The sequence below is a fragment of the Excalfactoria chinensis genome, chromosome 3, assembly GCF_039878825.1.
Source record: "Excalfactoria chinensis isolate bCotChi1 chromosome 3, bCotChi1.hap2, whole genome shotgun sequence".
Taxonomy (NCBI): Eukaryota; Metazoa; Chordata; class Aves; order Galliformes; family Phasianidae; genus Excalfactoria; species Excalfactoria chinensis.
In genome coordinates this window covers 75,836,309-75,857,429 of record NC_092827.1, presented here as the reverse complement: position 1 = coordinate 75,857,429, position 21,121 = coordinate 75,836,309, and the positions used below count along the sequence as shown (strand labels likewise).

The window sequence follows — 21,121 nt, the reverse complement described above, 5'->3', positions numbered from 1 at the left end:
TTTTGCACATTTCTTTTAACACCTGTGGCTCTATTTAGAAAGTAGAAACAGCCTTCAAATATTTAAATGTTGCTGAACTCTTTAAAAGCAAAAGTTATGGTTTAGACAAAATATTTATTATTATTATTGTTATTATTATTGTTATTATGGTAGTCCCTTGAGCAGGTAAATCTTGTTTCCAGCTTGCTGGAGTCATTTCTTTGAGATTTTACTAAGCAGCATGTGGGCTCTGGGGAGGGTTGTGTGTGTGTTTTAAATGGCCATGTTAGTGGGGAATGTATCAACTAATATTCTGTTACTAGTTTTTTCAAATAGGTGCCTATCTTACTGGTAGAAATTACAAGTAGCAGATTAAGATACAGGGTTGCTGCCACTTCTTAATTCTTGATAAGAGTGGAAATTAATTCATATCTAAGAGAAACTGCACAAAGATCTTTAATTTTTCCCCATTAATACAGATAATTAGTACTTGCCTACTTTTTAACTATTTTCTTAGACTGGTAAATCCCAAGTGTTTGGGTTTTTTGTGAAATATCAAAGGAAAGTAACGATGGCAGAAGTAGGCTGGTTTGTTTCTTTAAAGAGACAACTGTCCACCAAGCCAGTACATCCCACGGCATGCTAAAATTATACTTCTTTAGTGCAGTGATAGGTTTAGAGTTGAAAACTTATTTCTTCTGAGTCTAGAATTACGTGAGCAAGATTGTCATAGAATCATAGAATCACAAGGTTGGAAAGGACCTACAGGATCATCTAGTCCAACCATCCTCCCATTACTGTTGCTACCACAAGCCACTAAACCATATCTTGTAGCTCCTCATCCGGATGCCTCTTGAACACTGACAGAGATGGTGACTCCACCACCTCCATGGGCAGCCATTCCAGTGCCTGACCACTCTCTGAAAGAAAAAGTTCTTTCTTATGTCTAATCTAAACTTCCTGTGGTACATTTTGTGACCATTTCATCGGGTCCTGTTTGCTGTCCATGTCTGCTTAGCATGTTCCAGAACACAGACTTTTTTTCCCCTGAAAAAATGCAAGAGATACTACTTGAGATAGGTTTTTTCCAGGGCACTAAATGTAGTATCATGTTAATTTATTACTCTTTCAGAATGTTACAGAAAGGCGAAGGGAACAAAATCATCATCTGGGAAAGAATTCATTCTTCTTTGGCCCCCTACACGGAGTAAGTACAAGGAGGGTGTGTGACCACACTGGGAATACAGAACAACCTGAAGAGAGATGCAGGTTTATGGTTGCTAGGCCACCTTTTCTGTTAACCAGTATGGATGTGTTTTTGGCTGAAACCAGCCTGAGCAAAATAAAGCGGCTGCAGACTGTTACTTTATCTTAGAGCAGAAAACTAAGACTCTGTATGTAGTGTTAATTCTTGGGTTTTAGTTTGTGATCCTACCACGACCTCTTCTTATGCTCTTCTTAGACTGAGAAGGCTGAATACTTAGTTAGCAATTCTAGTTAAGTTGATGTAATCGTTCCCAGCATGCTCCTATAGCAACTGGGGATGCAGAGAGCTGAGCCATCAGAATTGTTAGAGTAGATGTTGGAGGATGGTCGGGTAGTGACAGCAAATAAAAGCTGTATCAGAGCTACTTCATCGCTAAGGTATTGTTTTCAATTCTTAATAAAATACTTTGAGAAACTTCATGAGGGAGCTTTAGCTGGCTTCTCAGCAGCAATGAAATAGTTGGGATACAACCCCGTTTAGTTTGATTGATGAACGTAAAACTTGAATGTTGAAGCAAAATAACACTTGAGTAGTAGCAGTAGCTGTGAAGACTAGTAAAATAGTGCAGAAGCCTGGTTGCAGCTAGCCAATAAAGAAACATCAGGCATGATCCTCACATCAGGAAGCACATTAGGCTATTCATGTCCTGTCAGATATGAAAACTAGAAATAAAAGAAAAATGCCAGACGATCACATGAGAGGACTTAATATCTATGTACTTGAAATACAGGTATCCAGAAATACCTGGCTTGCAGAAGAACAGGACAACAAAGTCCATTAGCAAAGGATTGTTGGTGGCTGCTTTTCTCTCATAAGAACTGAAGGCCTAATGCAATTAAACCCATTTAATATGGTGTTTTCCAAGGACCTTTTACAGTTCATGTCCTCTGGCAGTTAGTTTCAAAGATTATATTACTTCACCAAGTATATAAGAGAGGCTTAAAACCAGTATATATTGATTGTACCTCTAGCCACAATATCCAAGAAAAGATTACAGAAATAATTCATCCTTGTATTTCATGCATTCAGTGCAATAAATTAACGCAGTGAATTCGATTTGGCTGCTGGGGGAAAATTTCATACCTACATTTGCTACAGTACTTTATATAACGCACATTTGATGTTTAGTAGTGGACAGGTGAACAGCCTACCTGAGGCTGGCTACAGTGTCCATAGAAGAGAGATCATCAAAGATATTAATATACCTGTTTTATTCCCACGAGGGTTAAATTTGGATTTCAGAACTCAAGAAAGATGTGTAAGATAAGGTTAGCATGCAAGACCAAAGCATCAAATATATAAGTTCTGGTATTCTAGTCCTTAAAAATCCTGCTGTGATACCTGCAGTCACTGTATGTTCAACCATAGCTATTTTTTATTCTGTTTTAGGCTTCTTCCAGACTATTTTAAATACTTTGGGGTTAGAAAAATTTTTATATAGATGGGAAAAGAATCAGAAAGGCCTCAAACTTGGGAATATAACAGTTGAACTCACCAGATGGTCAGAAAGAGGGATGTTAGGATGAACACTGAATTTTTATAACAAGCCCATTATTCCCTTTTTTGGCTTTTTGTTACTTTCCACAGGAGCCATGGAAGTGCTATCTGGAGCTGATGGGCTTTTAGAATCCTCTTCTGAGAAGGTGGGTGCACATTTGCATGCCTGCAATAATATCCCTTTGCTTCGGTATGAGAGCATATTCTTTTCATTATTAAAATGGTTAATCAACATTAGGATTTTCTGTACTCTTAAATGTTGAACATGGTGTTCATGGGTCTGTCTGTAATGTAAGTTCTTTTGCCAGCGTCCAAGGAGACCGTGTATGTGTAGATACTTTTTTCTCTTGTTTAAACAGTACTATATTTTAAAAACAAACATTAAACATTTATGAAATAATAGTAGACCCTGAGTGCTTTTTGTTTAAAAACCTTTCTCTGAAGAGGATGAACAGTGTGCAGGCTGCTTCAGGATTTAATAGTTGTGAGAGAAGGAGTTTATTTCTGAAGCTTCTTGATTCACTAGGCCTTTCTGGCTCTGCAGTATCTGAAGGAAGAGCTGCTCAAAGGAAGGAAAAAAGGCTTTTTAAAACTACCTCAATACTTAATCTGGAAACTTACTGTTATTTTGCAACTCAGCAACCATGTTAAATTGCTCATGCAAACTTTTTTTCTCATATGTTCACAGAAGTCTTGTTCACCCTTTCCATAGTTACTCTATCTGAGAGAGATACTGCTATGTTTCACCAAGAAAAATGTCCTAACAGGGGACATCAAGTGTGTAAAAGGATAAACACAACAGACAGCCTGACTTTTTGCAGATTTATCACAGTGGCTGATTATCCTAGGAAAAAAATGTGTGGTGTATTTCTTTACCGCGTACAGATACACTCATCCTATTTTACCTTTGTGATGAGAAAACATGAACTAGTTTGCTGCTGCTGTTCAGAGAAAGACAGCACTTCAGAAATGGTTGTATTCCCTATGCAAGCTCCATGTTATGCTAACACGATTCCTAGCAGCAGTTGCCCATCTGTGAAATCTGAAGTATTGAATGGTCTAGTCTCTGCTTGCTGTTGCATTAATTTGCTGCTGCAGAGACTGTTTTGTAAACTAAATTTCATAGTACTGATATCCTTTAGTAGAGGAGTAACGTGAGGGTGGATTCAAACGCCCTGTCTAGAAGAGATTGCAAGTACTTTTATTTCTTCCTTTAGTAACCAAAGCTGGAGAGCAGAAGAGATCGAGCTACTCTAGAAAATGAGCTTATGCTGATAGTATACGGATGGCCAGAAAACAGCACTTGTGCAAATAGGAGGAGGATGGTGTTGGTGATGTTTCCTCCTCTGGCGATCTGGGATGAAGGTCCTTAGTGGAAAGCTGAGACATATATACAGACCCTCCTGTAACAGGCTTTGGCCTCGAGATGCTCAGTTTCTCCAGGATCAGGCCCCTGCATTCAGCTGCATGGAGGCTGAACACAACCCTTGTATCACTGAAGTGCCACAAGTCTTCAGCTGCAGTGTTGAACCTGGGAGGAAAGAGACAGCCCCCAGGTTCCAATCACAGAATAGCTAAACAGAGCAATTGAGATGAACGGACTGAAGTAAAAGCAGGACACCTAATAGACAAGTTTAGCCCAGCCATGGTAAGGCAGCTTGCTGGGAGCCTTAGCTGCATGAGCCAGTTTTGTTTGAAGTTCTAATAGCCCGTGGCTATTCTGTGTCAACTGCTATCTAACTAGTAGCAAATCAATGCCCACACTGCGCATTTCTCATCAAGCTGTTAGTCCTGAGGAGGCATTTCTCCCCTCAGTCAGCAGCTCGGCCAGCCTTTAAGGAGCAGAAGCAGCGATTGCTGCGCTAGCGAAGAATTCCTTCTGGCCCCTGGAGGCGCTTCAGTCCCGGAGGCGGCCTGGAGCAGAACGCTGGGAGTTGTGGTCCCGCGGGGCGCAGCGCGGTGCGAAGCTCTCTCTCGCTGAGGCGTTTTGTCCCTCGTGCCGCCCCGTCTCTCTCCGCCCGGCGCCGCTCGCCCCAATGCATTCCAACGTGGGTTCCGCGGCGGCGAGAAGGGGTCCTTCAATCGGGGCTGTCCACGGCGGAGCCTGAATAGAATCACGTCCTCCTCGGCTCCTCTCGTGCTTTCGCCCTACAAAAGCAGCCAGGCGTTTCCTCTCACACTCTCGCCTCCTTTGCGCAGCGCGGTCTGATGCTGCGGGTGGGTGGATAACGCCTCAGGAGGAGGTCTCACCGCTCAGGCGCATTTTGGGACAGCCCGGAGGCTTTCTACGGCCCGCCCTCCTCCCCCCCACCCTGACATGCCAACCCGGCAGTCGGCGGCGTAGCGGCGTGCGAGCAGCGTACGTGGGGCGGTGGCGCGTGCCGGGAGGTTGCTCACCTCGCTGCGGGGCGCGGCCGTTGTTCCTCAGAGGGGCAGGGAACGGGGCCGGGCGGTTAACGGGTCTGCTGCGGGTAACGGGGCGCTGAGTCCCGCCGTTGTGCCGCTGTCGCGCAGGTTTCCCCCCCACACGCTCCCCGCCGCAGGATGGAGTTCGAGCTGCTGGAGAGCGACGTGCTGGAGTCGCTGGAGGACCTGGGGTAGGTGCGGGGCCGCGGGGGCGGGCGTGCCGGCGGTGCGGGGTCACGGTCTGTGCCCGTCACGTCGGGGCTTCGGCCGAGCTGCCAGCCCCACCGGCAGGCCGAGCCGAGAGGCGCGGCGCCCGGCCGCGGGGCTGCAGCTGTACGGGCTGCCCGAGCGTTCTGGCGCTCCTCCCGCGCGCCCAGTTGTGGAGGTGCCTCTCCTCAGGAACCTCAGCGCCACTGAGGCCAGAGGTGGGGAACGGGCGAGTCCGGAGGCAGGAAAACTCGTTAGTTTTTGTGTTTTGGAAGAATAATGACAACCGAAAAACTGTTAATGACTTAGCACTTTTTTTTTTTTTTAAATTTTTTATTTTTATTTTTATTTTTTTAACATAGCACAGGAAAACTTCTCTAGTTTCAACCTTTTGTTTCAGCAGAATCAATAAAGGTTATATGAATATAAAGGAGAGCAAGCAGAACGTGTCATGCTGTAAGCTTGCGCTGCTGGGAGCTCAGGGCAGCAGCAGTGGTGACTTTGCTGCTGGTGGTTCAGTGCAAACAGCTGTATTTACTCACGTTGGCCATGTTCCCATAAATCGCTTTGTTGGAGTGTGACGTGAACCACAAAGATTATATTTCCAGGCTAAGTTGGTGATGATAGCTCCCCAGCTTGACAAATAGGCTCCTGTTTTGACCCGTATTGCAATGACTGAAATGTGAAAAGGTCCCTGCCATGATGCACTTTCCATGGTCAGCTTCCTTCTTTGCCATATGTTTGAAAGGGTATTCCTGGCTTCAGGAAGCAAACAGACCTGACAACACAGTGCTACTAAGAGAAAGTAGCTGTGGAGCGTAGGCAGCTGTGGGAGTGTGAACAGAAGTAAGAGGCTGCTCACAGCCACAGGTCTGCAGATGAGACTGCTAGCCAAGGAGCTGTATACTTTAAATCACAGTTAGCATCAACATTACAGTTAAGATATTGTATCTATCAAAGGAAAATACTAGGAAAAAGGACCTTTAGCCTGACAGATGTTTTAAATGCGGATCCCACCAAAAAGACTTGTCATTTCTTCATTTATACTTGCATCTATAACTTTATGTTTCCATTGATTCATGCACACTCCCAGGTATGTGTGGGACAGGACTTAAACTTGCTTTGGTTAGTGTGTTGGAATTGTCTGCCCTGCTGTGGTGAGGTAATCTGATGCATTATATACCTGCTACAACTTCCCATCAGCTGCTAGTAGATGAGCTATCTGTCACTTGTTCAACTGCTCTGTGGGGGAAAGTTATTTCTGAGAGTAACTCCTTCATTTTGGTTGGATGCCAACAAACTGTTGTGATGAAGACAAAGCCTTTATGTGTGACATTAATCATAACAGCAAAGAGTGAAAGTAACACTTAAATTTGCTCTTTGAGAGATGTTTTTCCACTGAGATTTTCCAAGAGTTGACCAAACTCAATAGGTTGCTGTAGCATTATGGGTGACTTTACCCCAGAAGTTCAAAAGAATGATTTTGGTTGATTATTTTTGCTCTTGTTAGTTTTTGTTTTGGGTGCTGTATATAGAAAAATCCTATTCTCATTCTGGTAAGCTCTGGCTTTGTGCTTCTGCTTGATTCACAGGGCTGTCTTCTCCCTACGTTTCTCTCTCCTCCAATAGGACGGGTAACCTCAAAACCATATCTTCTGAAACTGGTTCTCTAGAATTGTGCTTTCTTACACTTAGGCCTGATTCTGCTTTATTTTGTTGTGCAAAGAGCATAGTCTTCTGTGTATTTTTCTTGTGCCCTTTTAATAATGTAACGTTTTCAAAGAGGATACTTAGAATTGCTTTGGTAAGATTTGCATCAAAGTCCTCCTTCCTTTAACACTTAATAGGAAGTGGCAGAAAAAACACAAATCTAGTAGTTCACCATGCTACATACATACAGTTCAACATGCTATAAAGCAGTGTTCAGAAATGATATTTTAGGGCTGCAGTTGCCAAAGGTAAGTATAATGTCTCCGAGAGCTGGAGACAAAGAAATTGCAGCTGTATATGGTAGCTTTCTCCAGGATGAAACATTTGATTGTAATGTCTTGTGACACAGTCTCAGTGCCATTAAGCTAATGTGCACAGACAGATTGGGCTTACTCAGACATTTACAGCTCAGCACAGGAATTTATCGTACAGTTTTAGATGTTCAGCATTTCATATCCGATGAGGGTGTAGCTCTCACTATATATAGAGCATAAAATAAATGTGCAACAGGGCATCGGTCACTGTCAACTTTAATGAACTGTGCTTTTGTTTTGCATGGCAGTTACAAAGGTCCATTGTTAGATGACGGAGCACTGGCTCAGGCAGTCTCTCGTGGAGCCAGTTCCCCTGAGTTCACCAAACTCTGTGCTTGGTTGGTATCCGAGTTACGGCTGTTCTGTAAACTAGAGGAAAATGTGCAAGCAACTAACAGTAAGTAGCCCAAATGTGCACTTCACATGTGTTCTCTCCTGCTGTATCTGGGTTGCTAGCTGCTATATCTGATGTACCACTGAGTACTGTCTGTATGCTGTCAGATTTTTGGTTGTTTTCCACCTCAGATTTCAGACTTGCCTAATGAGCAGCCAGTAGAGGCTGAAGTAATAACAGGGATCAAACAGTATTCTGGTAATAGCTTTGTTCAGTGGTACAAATGTAGATGTTTCTTATATTTTGGGAATGGATTTAAGGAAAAATTAGTCGTTTTATTAGATCACTCTGTCCATATCATGTATTTTTCCATGAAATACTCTGCAGAAAAGAGTTTGCAAATGCTTCTTACTTTGGTGGAGGAAACAAACCCCCATTTTCCCAAAATGTTATTTTCAGTCAGCTAGCTGTGACATTCTGTGGATTAAATTGTGAAATGGTTGTGATAGCCTGTACTTCTGAATATCTAGCGTATCGACTCCAAATGTGAGTTTGATTTTTTTCAGTCTGTTTGATTCCCAAAGATAGCTGTTTTTTACCTCCATGTGCTATTTTCCTTACTCACTTTGATAATATTCCTTCTTCTGTGAGTGTAATTGACTCCCTATCGCTAATAACATAGCTTTTCACTGCTTGTAGTGGTATAAGTTTCTTCCTGTACACCTTTCAGTTTGGCAGTATTCTAAACACCAATTTCAAATTGCCAACATTTTATTTGTCATATATAATCAAGTCCTTCCTTCATTTTGTGTGACTTGAGTTTAGCCCAAGACAGTCTAATTTACAGTCTCTTTTCAAAAGAAGACTGTTACCTAATCCCTTTTATTTTTTCCCCATAATTTGGCTTAATAAATTCAGGTTTGTTTCACTAGTAGCACTTAGGTTGATACTTGTACCGGAAGCTGATCTTTTGCTTAAATCATTTAATTATTTTTAAATGATGTTAGTAGGAAATAAGATTAGTTGACAAATGTTAGCTGACTTAGGAAATGCAAACATGAGCGCTCATAAACCATATTATTCTGACCATACCAGTTTATTTAACATGTTTATAGTGGGAGCAATTGGTCTACTTAAGATACCTGGTAGAATTTATGTTGCTTTTAGTGTCCCTTTTCACTGTGGGATTTGCCAGCGGCGGTCTGTTGTAGCTGGGTTAAGGTTTCAGTGAAAGATAATTTTACAATAATGAGGAACATCAAACCTCCAAAGAGGTTGTGCTCTGTCTTTGAAAAACTCTAAATGCATTTGGTTTCCATTGCAGGTAGGATTTTCATGTTAGAAAGCGACTGAAGCAAAGCATTATTATTTTTGAGAGTAAACTTACTTCATTAATAGCCAGGAAAGTAAAGCTATAAACAAAATATTATTTTTCTTCTAAGGTCCAAATGAAGCTGAAGAATTTCAACTCGAAGTGAGTGGGTTGCTGGCTGAAATGAACTGTCCTTACACGTCGTTAACATCAGGAGATGTGACAAAACGCCTTCTTAACCAAAAGAACTGTCTCTTGCTACTTAGTAAGTTGAAATTGCAAGCAAATTTGGTTTCTGTGCAAAGACTCATGTTCTTACACTTCATGAGATGTTATGACAAGGTGCTTTGTTTCCCATAGTGTATAAAAGCAGCTACCTAAAATTAATAATTATTTTTTCCCTGTAATGTCTGGTGTCAGACTATTACACTTTAGGGTCTCCTAAATTTACCAGTCGCTCTGTAGCCAGTGCACGATGATATTTCGAGTGTTAACCCTTCTTGCGTTCACTAGTGAAAAGCCTCTCCTGCTTCTCAGAAGGTGCTCTGAAATGGAAAATCATGTGAGACTTCTACCAGGATTTAACTAGTGAAGGAAAGGACATAAAAACATCCACTAACATCAGATGCATCATCATTTTAGTGCCCACCTCAGCTGACTTGCAAGGTGCAGTAGGACTTGCATTTTTCTGCACTCCTACAGTAGTTGAAATTGTTGTGGAAAAGATCCCAGCTCAAGTTCTTTTGATTATCTCCCTTAGTAAACGCTCTCAATATTACATTCTACTGCTTCAAAAGAAATGAATAGTAGCAAGTGATGTCCTCCTGTTGCTTTTCCATCCTATGCATCTGAAAATCTTACTTGCTTTTATTCCTGCTCAGGAATTTTAAGTGTGGAAGAAATAGCACTGAAGTTTGGAAAACGTGTGTAATGTTGATGCACATTTAAAACAAATAAAATGGCAAGTGCCAGCGTTAAGAATCTTAATACTTATTTTAATCTGGTCTTAAATTCAGCATTTGTTTTGTTTCCCCAGTTGCTTCTGATTCTTTTAACTATTAAAAGCAGGAATATCATTCTACCTCCAGCTGAGATGTGGGAAATGAATTACAGTGTAGGTTCCTGCATTGCAGCAGCTGGAAAAGAATTGGTAGTAAGGCTTAAATCTGAACTCAATTTGATAATAGGTTCAAAAATATCAGGTAAAATGAGGTAATCATAGCGTTTAAAATACTTTATAGTTCAAACGAGTCTGCCCTTTGGCTTGTTCTCTGTGAGCTAAGCCATTCAGTAAATTTGGCTTGTGAGTGACTGGGCTTATCCCAGAGGTCTTCGGTGATGTACGTGTTGGTAATATAAGGTTATGTTCAGAAGCTGAACTCTTGTGTTCCATCTGGCAGGAATACTTTGTTTACTGTTTAATGTGGACTTGAAATTGATGCCAAAGTCTTTGTGTATAACATAATACTAATACCTAAAACTTTTACACAGCTTTCATTACCTGCATCAAACTAACTTATTAGGTGTCCTGTTTTATGTGAGCCATAAACTCATTTTATTTTCTTTACTTTTTTGTTTTCGGAAAAATATTTATGCTTTGAGTGTGAGTACCAGGGTATTTTATATTAAAAACAAAATGCAGCATACCTTATGTCACTTGAAAGGCAAAACAGTATTCTTACCAAAAGCACCAGTTAAACACAAGTAGGCAGGACCGTCTTGGTGAGCAGCATCACTCAGTTCAGTGTAATGTTGGCATAGGCAAAAGAAAGTTCCAGTTTTGGAGGTAGTAAGCTGTTTTTTTTTTTAATATTATAGTTTTATATATTCACAAGTCTTTTTTTTTTAATCACTGTAGTGTCTAATCTTTCAATCATTGTCTTAAGAACTAATTATTTCAATTGATGTTAAAGACACCCAGTGTGATTCAAATGTATTCTTAAATGTGGTTTTTTTAATTCAAACCCTTGTACTGTGGAAACTGCAGCTGCAAGCTGTACGCTAGTGTTTTATTACTGTAACCTACATCACAGTGCTGCAATTACAGGCTCAGACCACATTCAGAAATTTTGTGATTTTTCATGGAATGAGTTGGAAGGGACCTTTAAGATCATGTAGTTCCAACCCTCTGCTCCAGGCAGGGACACCTCCCTCTAGACCAGGTTGCTCACAGCCCCATCCAGGGGCCTTGAGAACACCTCCAGGGAGGGGGGATCCGCGGCCTCTCTGAGCAGCCTGTTCAGTGTCTCACTGGCCTCACAGAAAATAATTTCTTTCTAATATCTAGTCTAAACCTACCCGCTTCCAGCTTAAAGCCATTTCGTGTCATCCTGTCACTATTTTATTTTATTTTTTTGACAAAGGAGTTCAGATGTGATGATAGGCTCTCACAGCTCTAATGTTGGGGAGCTTTGCATGCATTCTGGCTTCAGCTTTATCAGTTGCTGTTTTCTTTTCTGGAATGGTAAACCTGAGTTCTCGTCATTACTTTAAAAAGTGAGATTGTTTTTCCACTCTGCATCATTCATGGGAAAAGTAGAAGGGATTCATCCAGCATTTCATTTTTATTTACTCATGTCCTTGTGTCATTTCCCAGAACTTTGAGCAGTGTTTGCATATTCAGCTTCAAGTGCATGTGTGAGTCTCTCGTCCTGCTTAATTCTTGTTCCTAGTCTCCTGTCCTTGCTGGGCAAAGCCTGAAGGAAAAGAGTTGTGCACTGAAATCTGTAATAATACCTGTCAGAATTGTAGGGATTGTTTTTTTTCCAGGCTTTTATTTGCTGCACTGACCTTTTCTCCTGTTAATGTGTATCTAGCATTGGGCTCAGAGGTTGTTAGAAATATGAGCATTGTGTGGATACCAGAACTATAGCTTTAACTAAGCCCTGCCATTTGCACATTAGTTGATTGTGAGCACTTGAGTTGTCATTGGTTCTAAAGTATTTTCCTCGGCTGTATCTGATGCTGAAATCTAATTTTTCTTACCCCAGCATACCTCATCTCAGAACTGGAAGCTGCCAGAATGCTGTGTGTGAACGCCCCTCCTAAAAAAGCACAGGAAGGAGGTGGCAGTGAAGTCTTTCAGGAGCTAAAAGGCATATGTATTGCTTTAGGCATGTCCAAGCCTCCAGCCAACATAACGATGTTCCAGTTCTTCAGTGGAATTGAAAAAAAAGTAAGAACCAAAGGAACAAAACTAGAGTGCTTACTGTGTTGCTGTTTCAATGGAAAATAGTTTGCTACCAAGGAGAGATTTGTCTCTCTTGAAATTCCAGAGCTTGAATTGTGGTGGTTTACTGGGTATGCCAAGAGTCAGAATTTGGAAAATGAGTTTAAAAGCTTTTTCCATGCCAAGGCATGGGGTCAGGGACTAGTGCTATCATTGCCTTAAAGGGTGAGGTGTTTCTTACTCTGCTCTAGGTTTTAATGTCATCACCTGTTGCAGGAGACATAGAAAATGCTGAGCTTAGCCCTTGGGAAGAATATTAAGGAGAAATCTATTTCAAGATACGGACATAAGAACAAGTTTCTACAAGAATTTCCTGTTAAAAATGTTCAAATTAAAAGGTGTTGTTGTAACTAAAGTTAAGTTTACCCCTTTTCCCTGAGGCTTTATCAGTTCTTGTGGTTCCATTTTTGTTTCTTTACATGTATGTGTTCTCCAGGTTGCTCTTTGTTTCCTTAAAGTTTTCCTTTTGTTCAAGCAATTCTTAAAATGCTGAAAAATGAAGTGGAATAGACTATCCAGTGTACAGACACACAGTTTTTCCTTTGCAGGGGAAAACAGAACAGAAGCAAAGAATCTTTGTGAACTTTAAAGAACAGATGGGTTTATGTAGCTCCACAGAACACTCAGAAAAGTTCTTTGACTAACTCTTTAGTTGCATTGTACTTAACGAAATCGATGCAGCTGGAACCAAGTGCTCCATTTCTTGCTCCCCACCCTCATAAAAAAAACCAAACAAAAACCAAAAACAACAACCAAACAAAAAAATCTCATTTGGTTTGACTTGTTGAAGAAGGGAATGATGGTTTTTCCATCAGCCCAGGATGTGGAATGGAAGCAGTTTGGTTTTTTTTTCTGGTTTTGGTGTTATGGGCACATGTCAGTTAGATGTGCTTCCATTTTCAAGAAAAAGTAAAAATATACTCATAGAAATGAACAGCGCTAGCAAGCTTTGCTGAGAGAGGCTGTAAAAACACAAATTATATGATCAGAATCTTGTAAATCTAATGCTTTGTTTTACCCTCTCATTGGATTTCCTTGTACATCATCTTTCTTTAAAGCCCAACTTGGATACACCTTGCAAAATCATTAAGGCCACATTAATGTTGCCTTTATGATTTGTATCCATAGGTTCTATTATTCAAACTGAACAATCTTTACAGTTTAATGAAGTAAAAGATTTAACCTGCAGATCAGGCTCTGAGCAACCTGATCTAACCCTGTTCATCGCAGGGGAGTTGGACTGGGTAACCTTTAAGGATCCCTTCCAACTCAAAAGATGCTACAGTTTTGTGTTACTTCAGAAATACTGTACAGCTTACTGGCCAAACATGTCAGGTGTTGGTAGTGCTTGAGGACAAAGTAAATCTATCTAATTAATAAAAAACATCTAATTTTCCAATGAAAATGTGTCGCTAAGTTGAGAAGAATGTGAAAACTAAGTCAAGTAAAATATTCATTTTAAGGAGATAGTTAAGCAAGAAATCACCCTCGAGTTTACTTGTTTTTAAAAAAGTGAGCCTTGCAATGGCAACACTTTGACCTGTAGTAAGAAAATCTCGCTATGTTTTTCTTGATGTTTGTGTTTTGGTGTGGGATGCCATCTTTGTATATTTGACTCATTGTTAATGATCCACCCACAGCTCTGCTATTCCGTTTAAAATCTTTGTTTAACAGATGGGATGCTCATCACCTATTGGAAGACAGGGTCACCATACCTGTTAAATTAACTGCTAGAATGAACAGCTGAAGGGACTGAAAAATGGATGACATGTAGAGTGTTTATGCTCAAGGGGAGCTGTAGTTCATGGAAACATATTATTTGAAGTGTGTATCTCTGTAATCCTCTCTCTTAATTTTTAGATAATTGTAGCCAGGACTACCAGAAATGCTAAAATATTTTTTGCCTATTTTTGCTTTCCAAAATAGGTATATTTAGTTCTCTGTGTCAAAGAAAACTTGATATTGGAAGCTGCTTTGTTTTGTCTGTGGCCATTTAATAGTCTTCTGCTGTAAGCTAAATCTTAAAAAGCTGTTTTTCAGGCAATGCTTATATTTTGGTATGTCTCCTAACAGCTGAAAGAAACCCTAGCAAAGGTTCCACCTAATCATGTTGGAAAACCTCTCTTGAAGAAACAGCTGGGACCGGCTCACTGGGTAAGCAGTTGCAGGTATTAGAGCCTGTTTCCCTTGGTCACGTATAAAGAAGAAAAGACGACTTTTTTGCAGTATTTTAAAAATGTATGCTGATACATAAATCCTCAAGAACTGCTGAAAGATCTTTTTTGAGCATCTTTGAACAGATGCATATGAATGTTTTCCATAATAAGGGAAAAAGCTACTATTTATCGTGGGGCTCTCTGCTGAGCTATGTGCTTGTTCCTTTCCTCTTCTGCTGCTTTCCAGTGCTGGATGATGTAGCTGTGCTGAAATAATCTAACACTCCTTTCTGTAGCTTCTTTTTAGCTAGCCTATGGGTCCTCTTCTCGTTTCCTCCTCTCTTTTTGTGCTGCTGGAGTAGTCTTCTTCCTTCATAGACTCTTCCCCATAAAGTAGTGGGTGTGCAGGTGGAAGCTGAGAAAGGCTATACACCCAGGTGGCAGAACCATGATCATCTCCAATGAGGACTTGGTTTTGTCATCTTCTGCTCTAGAAGGATGTTGCCTTGGTGAGGTGCTGCTGCTGAATGGCACAAAGCTATGACAAGACTGAGTCTCTTCTGGGCCTCTTTCTCCAAGACTTGAGGGCCTTCTGTTTCCAACAGTCTGTATCCTCAAATACTTGTACTGTCTGGGCTGAAAGTGGGCATCCACCACTTCCCTTCAGTCAGGCTTATATCTGTACACAAATCATTTCCTCACTGGAGCATATCTCAACTGTTGCTCTGATTAGAGCATTGCGTGCTACCATGTGTATTTCTAGTGATGTCTTCTACCTGTAGGGCACTTAGTTGTTGTGTCTGTATGCAGATTGTGTTTTAACCAAGATCTCTTACAGTACTTTACTTTTAGTGCTCTATCTTTGTCCTTAAGCTTACTTCTTTTAAAGCAGGCAAGGGCTCTTTGGTCCCTAGGATTTAGGTTGTCCTTGCATCTCCTTCAGCATGTCGCATCTAGTCTTTTCTCACTTTCTGCTTCTCTGTCCTGGGAGTATTGATAAATGCATCAACAGCTTTAAGTTCCTTATGAGCAACAAACTGTTGTGCCTGTTAGATACAAGTTAGTACCAGACTGAATATGGAGGTAGTAGCCTGTGAAGCCTTTGGGAAAACTGTCAGCAGACATACCTTACATGGACCCATTTGACAAGATAGTTGATTGCAGGCTTAAGCCCTGGTTAATGTCTGTGTGTGTCTGGTTTTCTTTGATCTGTGTGATTTGTTGTCTGAAATAGAAATGTTTTATCTCTAATCTGTAGGTTATGTTTGTAAATTTTTGTTTCAGGAAAAAATTGAAGCAATTAATCAAGCCATAGTCAACGAATATGAAGTCCGAAGAAAACTGTTAGTCAAACGTTTGGATGTTACTGTGCAGTCCTTTGGCTGGTCAGATAGAGCTAAGGTACAAATAACTTGCTGTGAAGTCTTGGTTTATGGTCATTCTTTATCTTAAGTATCCATGGAAAACTGCTTTGTTGTTTTACCCCTTGATTAAGAGGTAACCAGTGGAGTTATCTGGTTTTGGTTTGTGTTTCATAAAGAATTTTCTGGCAGCGTAAGATGACCACCAAATTTTACTTTAAACTGATCTCTTTGGATTTAAAAGCAGCATGTGAGATGAGAAGATGGACCATGTGTAACATACATGAAAGCCAGGATGTACAGTTACTGTACATAGCGGATGCTAGAAAAACAGTAACAAAAGATTACGGCTACAACCATTTGCATTGAGAGGACCTCAGTGTGAATTTATGTGATGGTGTAACAGCATCTTTGTCTTGATGACCCTTTAGCTTTGTGCTGTCTGCAGTGATCAGATTTCCTCAAAGTGTGTCTGCAGGCACAGCTCAACAGATGCCCATGTGAAAAGCTCCTAAGGCACTACTTGCACTTTTGCCTCATAATCAGAGTAATATTTTATATGCTGTTCTCATCTTTGAACTGTGCAAGTGGCTATGACATGAGCTGTGTTTTCTCCAAGTAATATGCTTTTAAAAATAATTACATGCTCTCCCCATTCCCTATGTTTTATAGTTAAAAAAAAAAAAAAGAGCAGACATAAAGTATGTCATGATCTTAAAAATGGTATGTAACTTTTATTTTCAACAGCTAAACCAAGTCTGCTAACACTGCTAGCAGTTTTGAGACTGAGGTGTATTATTAGTCAGAATTTGTGACCCAGAAGTGTCAAATGTTTTACTTTGGTATATGATTTATACAAAAGCGACTGCATTTTAATTGTAAAATGTGAGCTGTCAGGTAACGAAGTTGATGTTTTCCTTAATTTTGAATAAACTCTATTCAGTTGTAATTTAAAAGTAGAAGCTCTTGGTTCTAAAAATTTAGCTTGGAGTCACTTGGAAATATATACCTCCCCTCTTATCAGTTCCCGTTCTGCATTTAGGTGAAAAATAGGATTTTAGGGTTTTAAAACTTGTTCTCAAATTCTTACCCTGTTGAGAAATCTGTTGGAAAACCTCCCTTGCCTGTTCCCACTGCTGTCAATAGAAGTCCAGCTGTCTCTGCAGCCATTTTGGCTGAGTATGGATTGCAATCTGTTTTATCTTAACTGCATCCTACGTTATGCTCTGACCATGCAGAGACGTAACCAGCATATTTACTCACGCAGATTTCTGTTACCTCTGTCAACTGGATAACTGCTATCGTGCCTTAAGGTATTTGAAATATGAATACTATAATGCAGTAGAGAGAGAGAGATTCAACTTTGCTTTGCAATCAGTCCAAAGATCTAATTTCTAGTGTGGGCTGTACAGTATGCAAGACAAAGAACTGAACTGAGACAAGTATTTGAGAGATTTAGTTATGCTAGTACCTCTTGATGGCTTGATTCTGTGATGATGCTGATTGGAAGAAAGACTGAAAGAGTGATTGCAGCCTTGTTCTAGTGATGCAGGGCTGGGGACTTCGTGATGCTAGTGTAAATGGAATGGATGTGGGGCAGAGATTTGTCCATGCTTAGGAGGAGGCCTTGAGATGAGTTCTGAATTTGTTCCACTTTTGGTACCACATTAGTGGTAATTTATATGACTAATATGACCCACCTATCCTGTGTTTGCCTGAGAAATAAGTCTGTATGTACTTGGTTGCTGTTAAGATTGTCAGAAAATCAGTGTCTTGTCAGTTGGTTTAGAATAGTGTTTCCTCTGTTGTATAAGAAATTAATTTGACAAATGTTAGCTTTATTGTGGTGATTTTTGGCTACAAAAAAACTGCTTTTATATGCACTTTTTTGTGTGTATTTGCAGTGACATCTTGCTCTTCAGTGTTGATTCTTCTGGCAAGATTGCTTTCCTGTGACTTTGGCTGACCAAGTTTTGTTTTTCTTTTCTTCCACAGAGTCAGACAGAAAAGCTGGCTAAAGTCTACCAGCCAAAACGTGCCCTCTTATCCACTAAGTGCACTATTTCTGTTGCAAATCTCTTGGCAGCTCGGCAAGATCTGTCAAAAATTATGAGAACAAGCAGCGGATCCATCAGAGAGAAGACTGCGTGTGCCATTAATAAGGTACCCTTGTTGACAAGTAGCTAACATCACTTTTTCTGTCATGAATATTAAAGTTACTTGAATTCAGTAATAAGTCCTACTTTTTCCTCATGGGTGTAAATGGAAGTTGGAAATGAGGAGTAAGAAACTTGACATCTTAAATACAATAAATCTTACATCAGTGCATTATGAGGAACTGTAGCTTTACTTGTTAAGGTTCAGAATACCCCTTCCTAGGGGCACTGGAAAAAAAAAAGTTGTAACATTTGATCATTTTCAGCAGGAGTTGTCTGCTCTGTTTTATTAGCATTACTGATGTTCTTGCACAGCTGCTGCCTAATTCTGTCATGATATCCAAAATAACACCTACAAAGTAACTTTCTGTCCTATATAAATAGAATCTATTAAAATCTGTGAGTATGTCTTGGGTCAGATTCTCCTCTGCACACAAATGAGAGATTCTAGTCAAGTGTACTTTTAGTAATGATAGAGTAGAAAGATGATTTTGACTAAACAGTTTCCATGTTTCAAGAATTAAGTTTCTACAGGCTCATGAGTACATCTACTGAACCTGAAGATCAGGAGCTGTGCACCAAAGTGCACTTTTAAAATTGTGTGTTCATACATGCTTTTCTCCATTTTGTAGCTCAGGTAATGTCCTGGTTCATTTAGAATGCAGTAGTGGCATAATTTAACCTCCCACTCCAAATAATTTTTGTACCTTTTTAGTGTAGTTGGAGTGTGAAATTTAAAAGGAAGTAAGTGGGAAGGCAGATGTAAATATAATCAGATCATATATACACTTTACTGGGAATGCGGCACTGCCCTGCTGCTGATTTGTGTTCTGTTAACTTAATTCCATTATCAATATTGAGTGTCCTTCAAGACAGTAACAAAAATTAACAAAATAACCTGTTTCTGTGAGATCTTACCACTCCTAAGACAGTTGCTCCTTTCTCTTTGCAGGTGCTAATGGGCAGAGTACCTGACAGAGGAGGAAGGCCCAATGAAATTGAACCACCACCTCCTGAGATGCCACCCTGGCAGAAAAGACCAGAGACTGGTCCGCAACAAGGTGGTGGCCGAGGAGGAAGAGGTGGCTATGAATCCTCATATGGAGGGCGAGGAGGTTATGACCATGGAGGTCATAGCCATGGTGGTCATGAACGAGGAGGAAGAGGGGGTCATGAACGAGGGGGTCATGATCAAGGAGGCCACGATCGAGGAGGGCGAGGAGGACGTGGTGGTTACGATCATGGTGGCAGAGGAGGTGGAAGAGGAAACAAACTCCAGGGAGGGTGGACAGATGGTGGAGGTGGTGGCTACCAGGATGGCAACTACAGGGATAGCAATTACAGAGATGCAGGTTTTCAGACGGGTGGCTACCATGGTGGCGGCGGCGGCGGCTACCAAGGAGGAGGCTATGGTGGCTACCAGTCATGTTCATACACGGGAAGTGGCTACCAAGGGGGTGGTGGCTACCAGCAAGACAACAGATACCAAGATGGTGGGTCCCACAGTGACCGAGGGGGTGGGCGTGGAGGAGGACGGGGTGGCCGTGGTGGGCGGGGTGGCCGTGGAGGTCAAGGAGGAGGCTGGGGAGGCAGAGGTGGACAGAACTTTAATCAAGGTGGGCAGTTTGAGCAACATTTCCAGCATGGAGGCTATCAGTATAATCAGTCTGGTTTTGGACAAGGAAGACATTTCACAAGCTGAGGCTGCTAAAAACTTGTGCTTCGGCAGAGCTCAGATAATAAAAACCTTGTTTTAGAGTCCTGGTTTAATCACTTTTGAATTAGTACAGGTTTGTATGTGTCAGGCAGAATCTTTTGGGGTGGGATGTTACGTGTTGAACTAAGTACAGCTTTCTGTAGACTTTCCTTCCTCCCCAATCTGTCTGAATTGAATGTGTCATAACTACTCGCTGCACTCCAACTAATGGTAAATTAATAGTCATGCTCTTTTGATGTTGTATTGACATCTTCTGCTCAAAGTACATTGATTCCAAAACTACCTGCTGTGTTTTGCTTGACACTTTGATTAGAGAAAAATGAAGACTGGTCTAGTCAAAATTATATGTTGCAATATACAGTGGAATTTCTGCATCCCTTAGCCATTGTTCAGTTATGTGACCTAAAATCAGTGCTGAATATTGCTTTTGGATTGCTGTCCCGTTGTTTTAATCAAAGTTATACACACACGCAGGCCCACAGAGCAGCTTCCCTCTAACAGACAGGTTTGTTATCTATTATATGAGCTCTGCTGTAGATGTCACGTTTGGTAGCCTTATCTTCCATTAAACCATTTTTTTTCCCACCTGCTCAAGTCTGAAGACTTACCACCGCCAAAATCTGCAAAGATCATTTAAAATTAAGCTAAATTGTGAACTGGTAGTGTACATAGGCCTGTAGTTAGGTGTAGCAATTCAAACTGACCTGCATCCATCCAAAACAAGTTGCTCCTCCTTCAAACTTAATTTTTACTTGAAATCAGGTAGAAGATAAAACAAAAACTGCAATTATTTTCTTTGCAAGTTAATACCACTGGCTCAGCAGATCTAGGGCAATTTGTTTTGGGGGTTGTCTTTTTTAAAGAAATGCACTACGGCCTGGGAAGTTTAGTTCCTGCCTGGAGGAAGCCCTTTTATTATTGCTGCAGAAAACAAAGCCTGGCTGAGTTTGATGTTCTGATGTGTCGGGTTTGGTTTGTTTGTTTGTTTTTTTCCTTTACTGAAAGCCACGTAATGCTTCTTGCTGGGTTTTTTTGTGTACATAAACATTGTCAAGCTGTGAAAGAAAATGGCTGAAGGTTTGCTGTTGTATAAAAGGTGAGCAATAAAAGTGTCTGTATGTTCCCCTGTGCTTTGGTTTCTTTTCCTCCTGGTGATGAGTAAAAAGCAGTTTCTATAGTAGGTGGGAACTCTTTTTGGTATTTCTGATTGTTTCACCTAGTATTTGTTTTAATCTCTTAGGTGGTCAGATCATCTCGGGCGTACTGTGCTTTTTGCCTCCTTAAGAGCTGTCAGAACAGGAGTGAATGGTAGGAATGGATCTTCATTGTTTTGGGGTTTGTTCTCATCCTCTGATTTGGTGTAGCAGTAGTGTCTCCCTCACTAGAGGTTTCCATGTGAATTAAGCTCTGCCATCGTCAGGCTATGGCTCCTTCATGACACATGTACATGGTATGCACCTGGGAGCTCTTCTGATG

The 21,121-nt window shown here is 40.8% G+C and overlaps 1 protein-coding gene across 1 annotated transcript; it reads left to right on the top strand.

Moving 5' to 3' along the window:
* Window positions 1-4,964: 4,964 nt before the first annotated feature.
* On the top strand, window positions 4,965-20,768 carry FAM98A (family with sequence similarity 98 member A). The gene is made up of 9 exons (XM_072333376.1): window positions 4,965-5,102; window positions 5,258-5,340; window positions 7,629-7,777; window positions 9,157-9,291; window positions 12,017-12,201; window positions 14,329-14,409; window positions 15,696-15,812; window positions 17,768-17,935; window positions 18,881-20,768. The coding sequence occupies exons 2-9, from the start codon at window positions 5,288-5,290 to the stop codon at window positions 19,628-19,630; spliced, it is 1,638 nt and encodes a 545-aa protein (XP_072189477.1). The 5' UTR covers window positions 4,965-5,102; window positions 5,258-5,287; the 3' UTR covers window positions 19,631-20,768.
* The last annotated feature ends 353 nt before the right edge of the window (window positions 20,769-21,121 follow it).

Excerpts from the sequence above, each read along its gene's own strand:
- FAM98A (XM_072333376.1), top strand. The coding sequence starts at position 5,288 with ATGGAGTTCGAGCTGCTGGAGAGCGACGTGCTGGAGTCGCTGGAGGAC. Across the intron at positions 12,202-14,328 it reads TCAGTGGAATTGAAAAAAAA|CTGAAAGAAACCCTAGCAAA; the intron begins GTAAGAACCAAA and ends GTCTCCTAACAG. Across the intron at positions 14,410-15,695 it reads AGCTGGGACCGGCTCACTGG|GAAAAAATTGAAGCAATTAA; the intron begins GTAAGCAGTTGC and ends TTTTTGTTTCAG.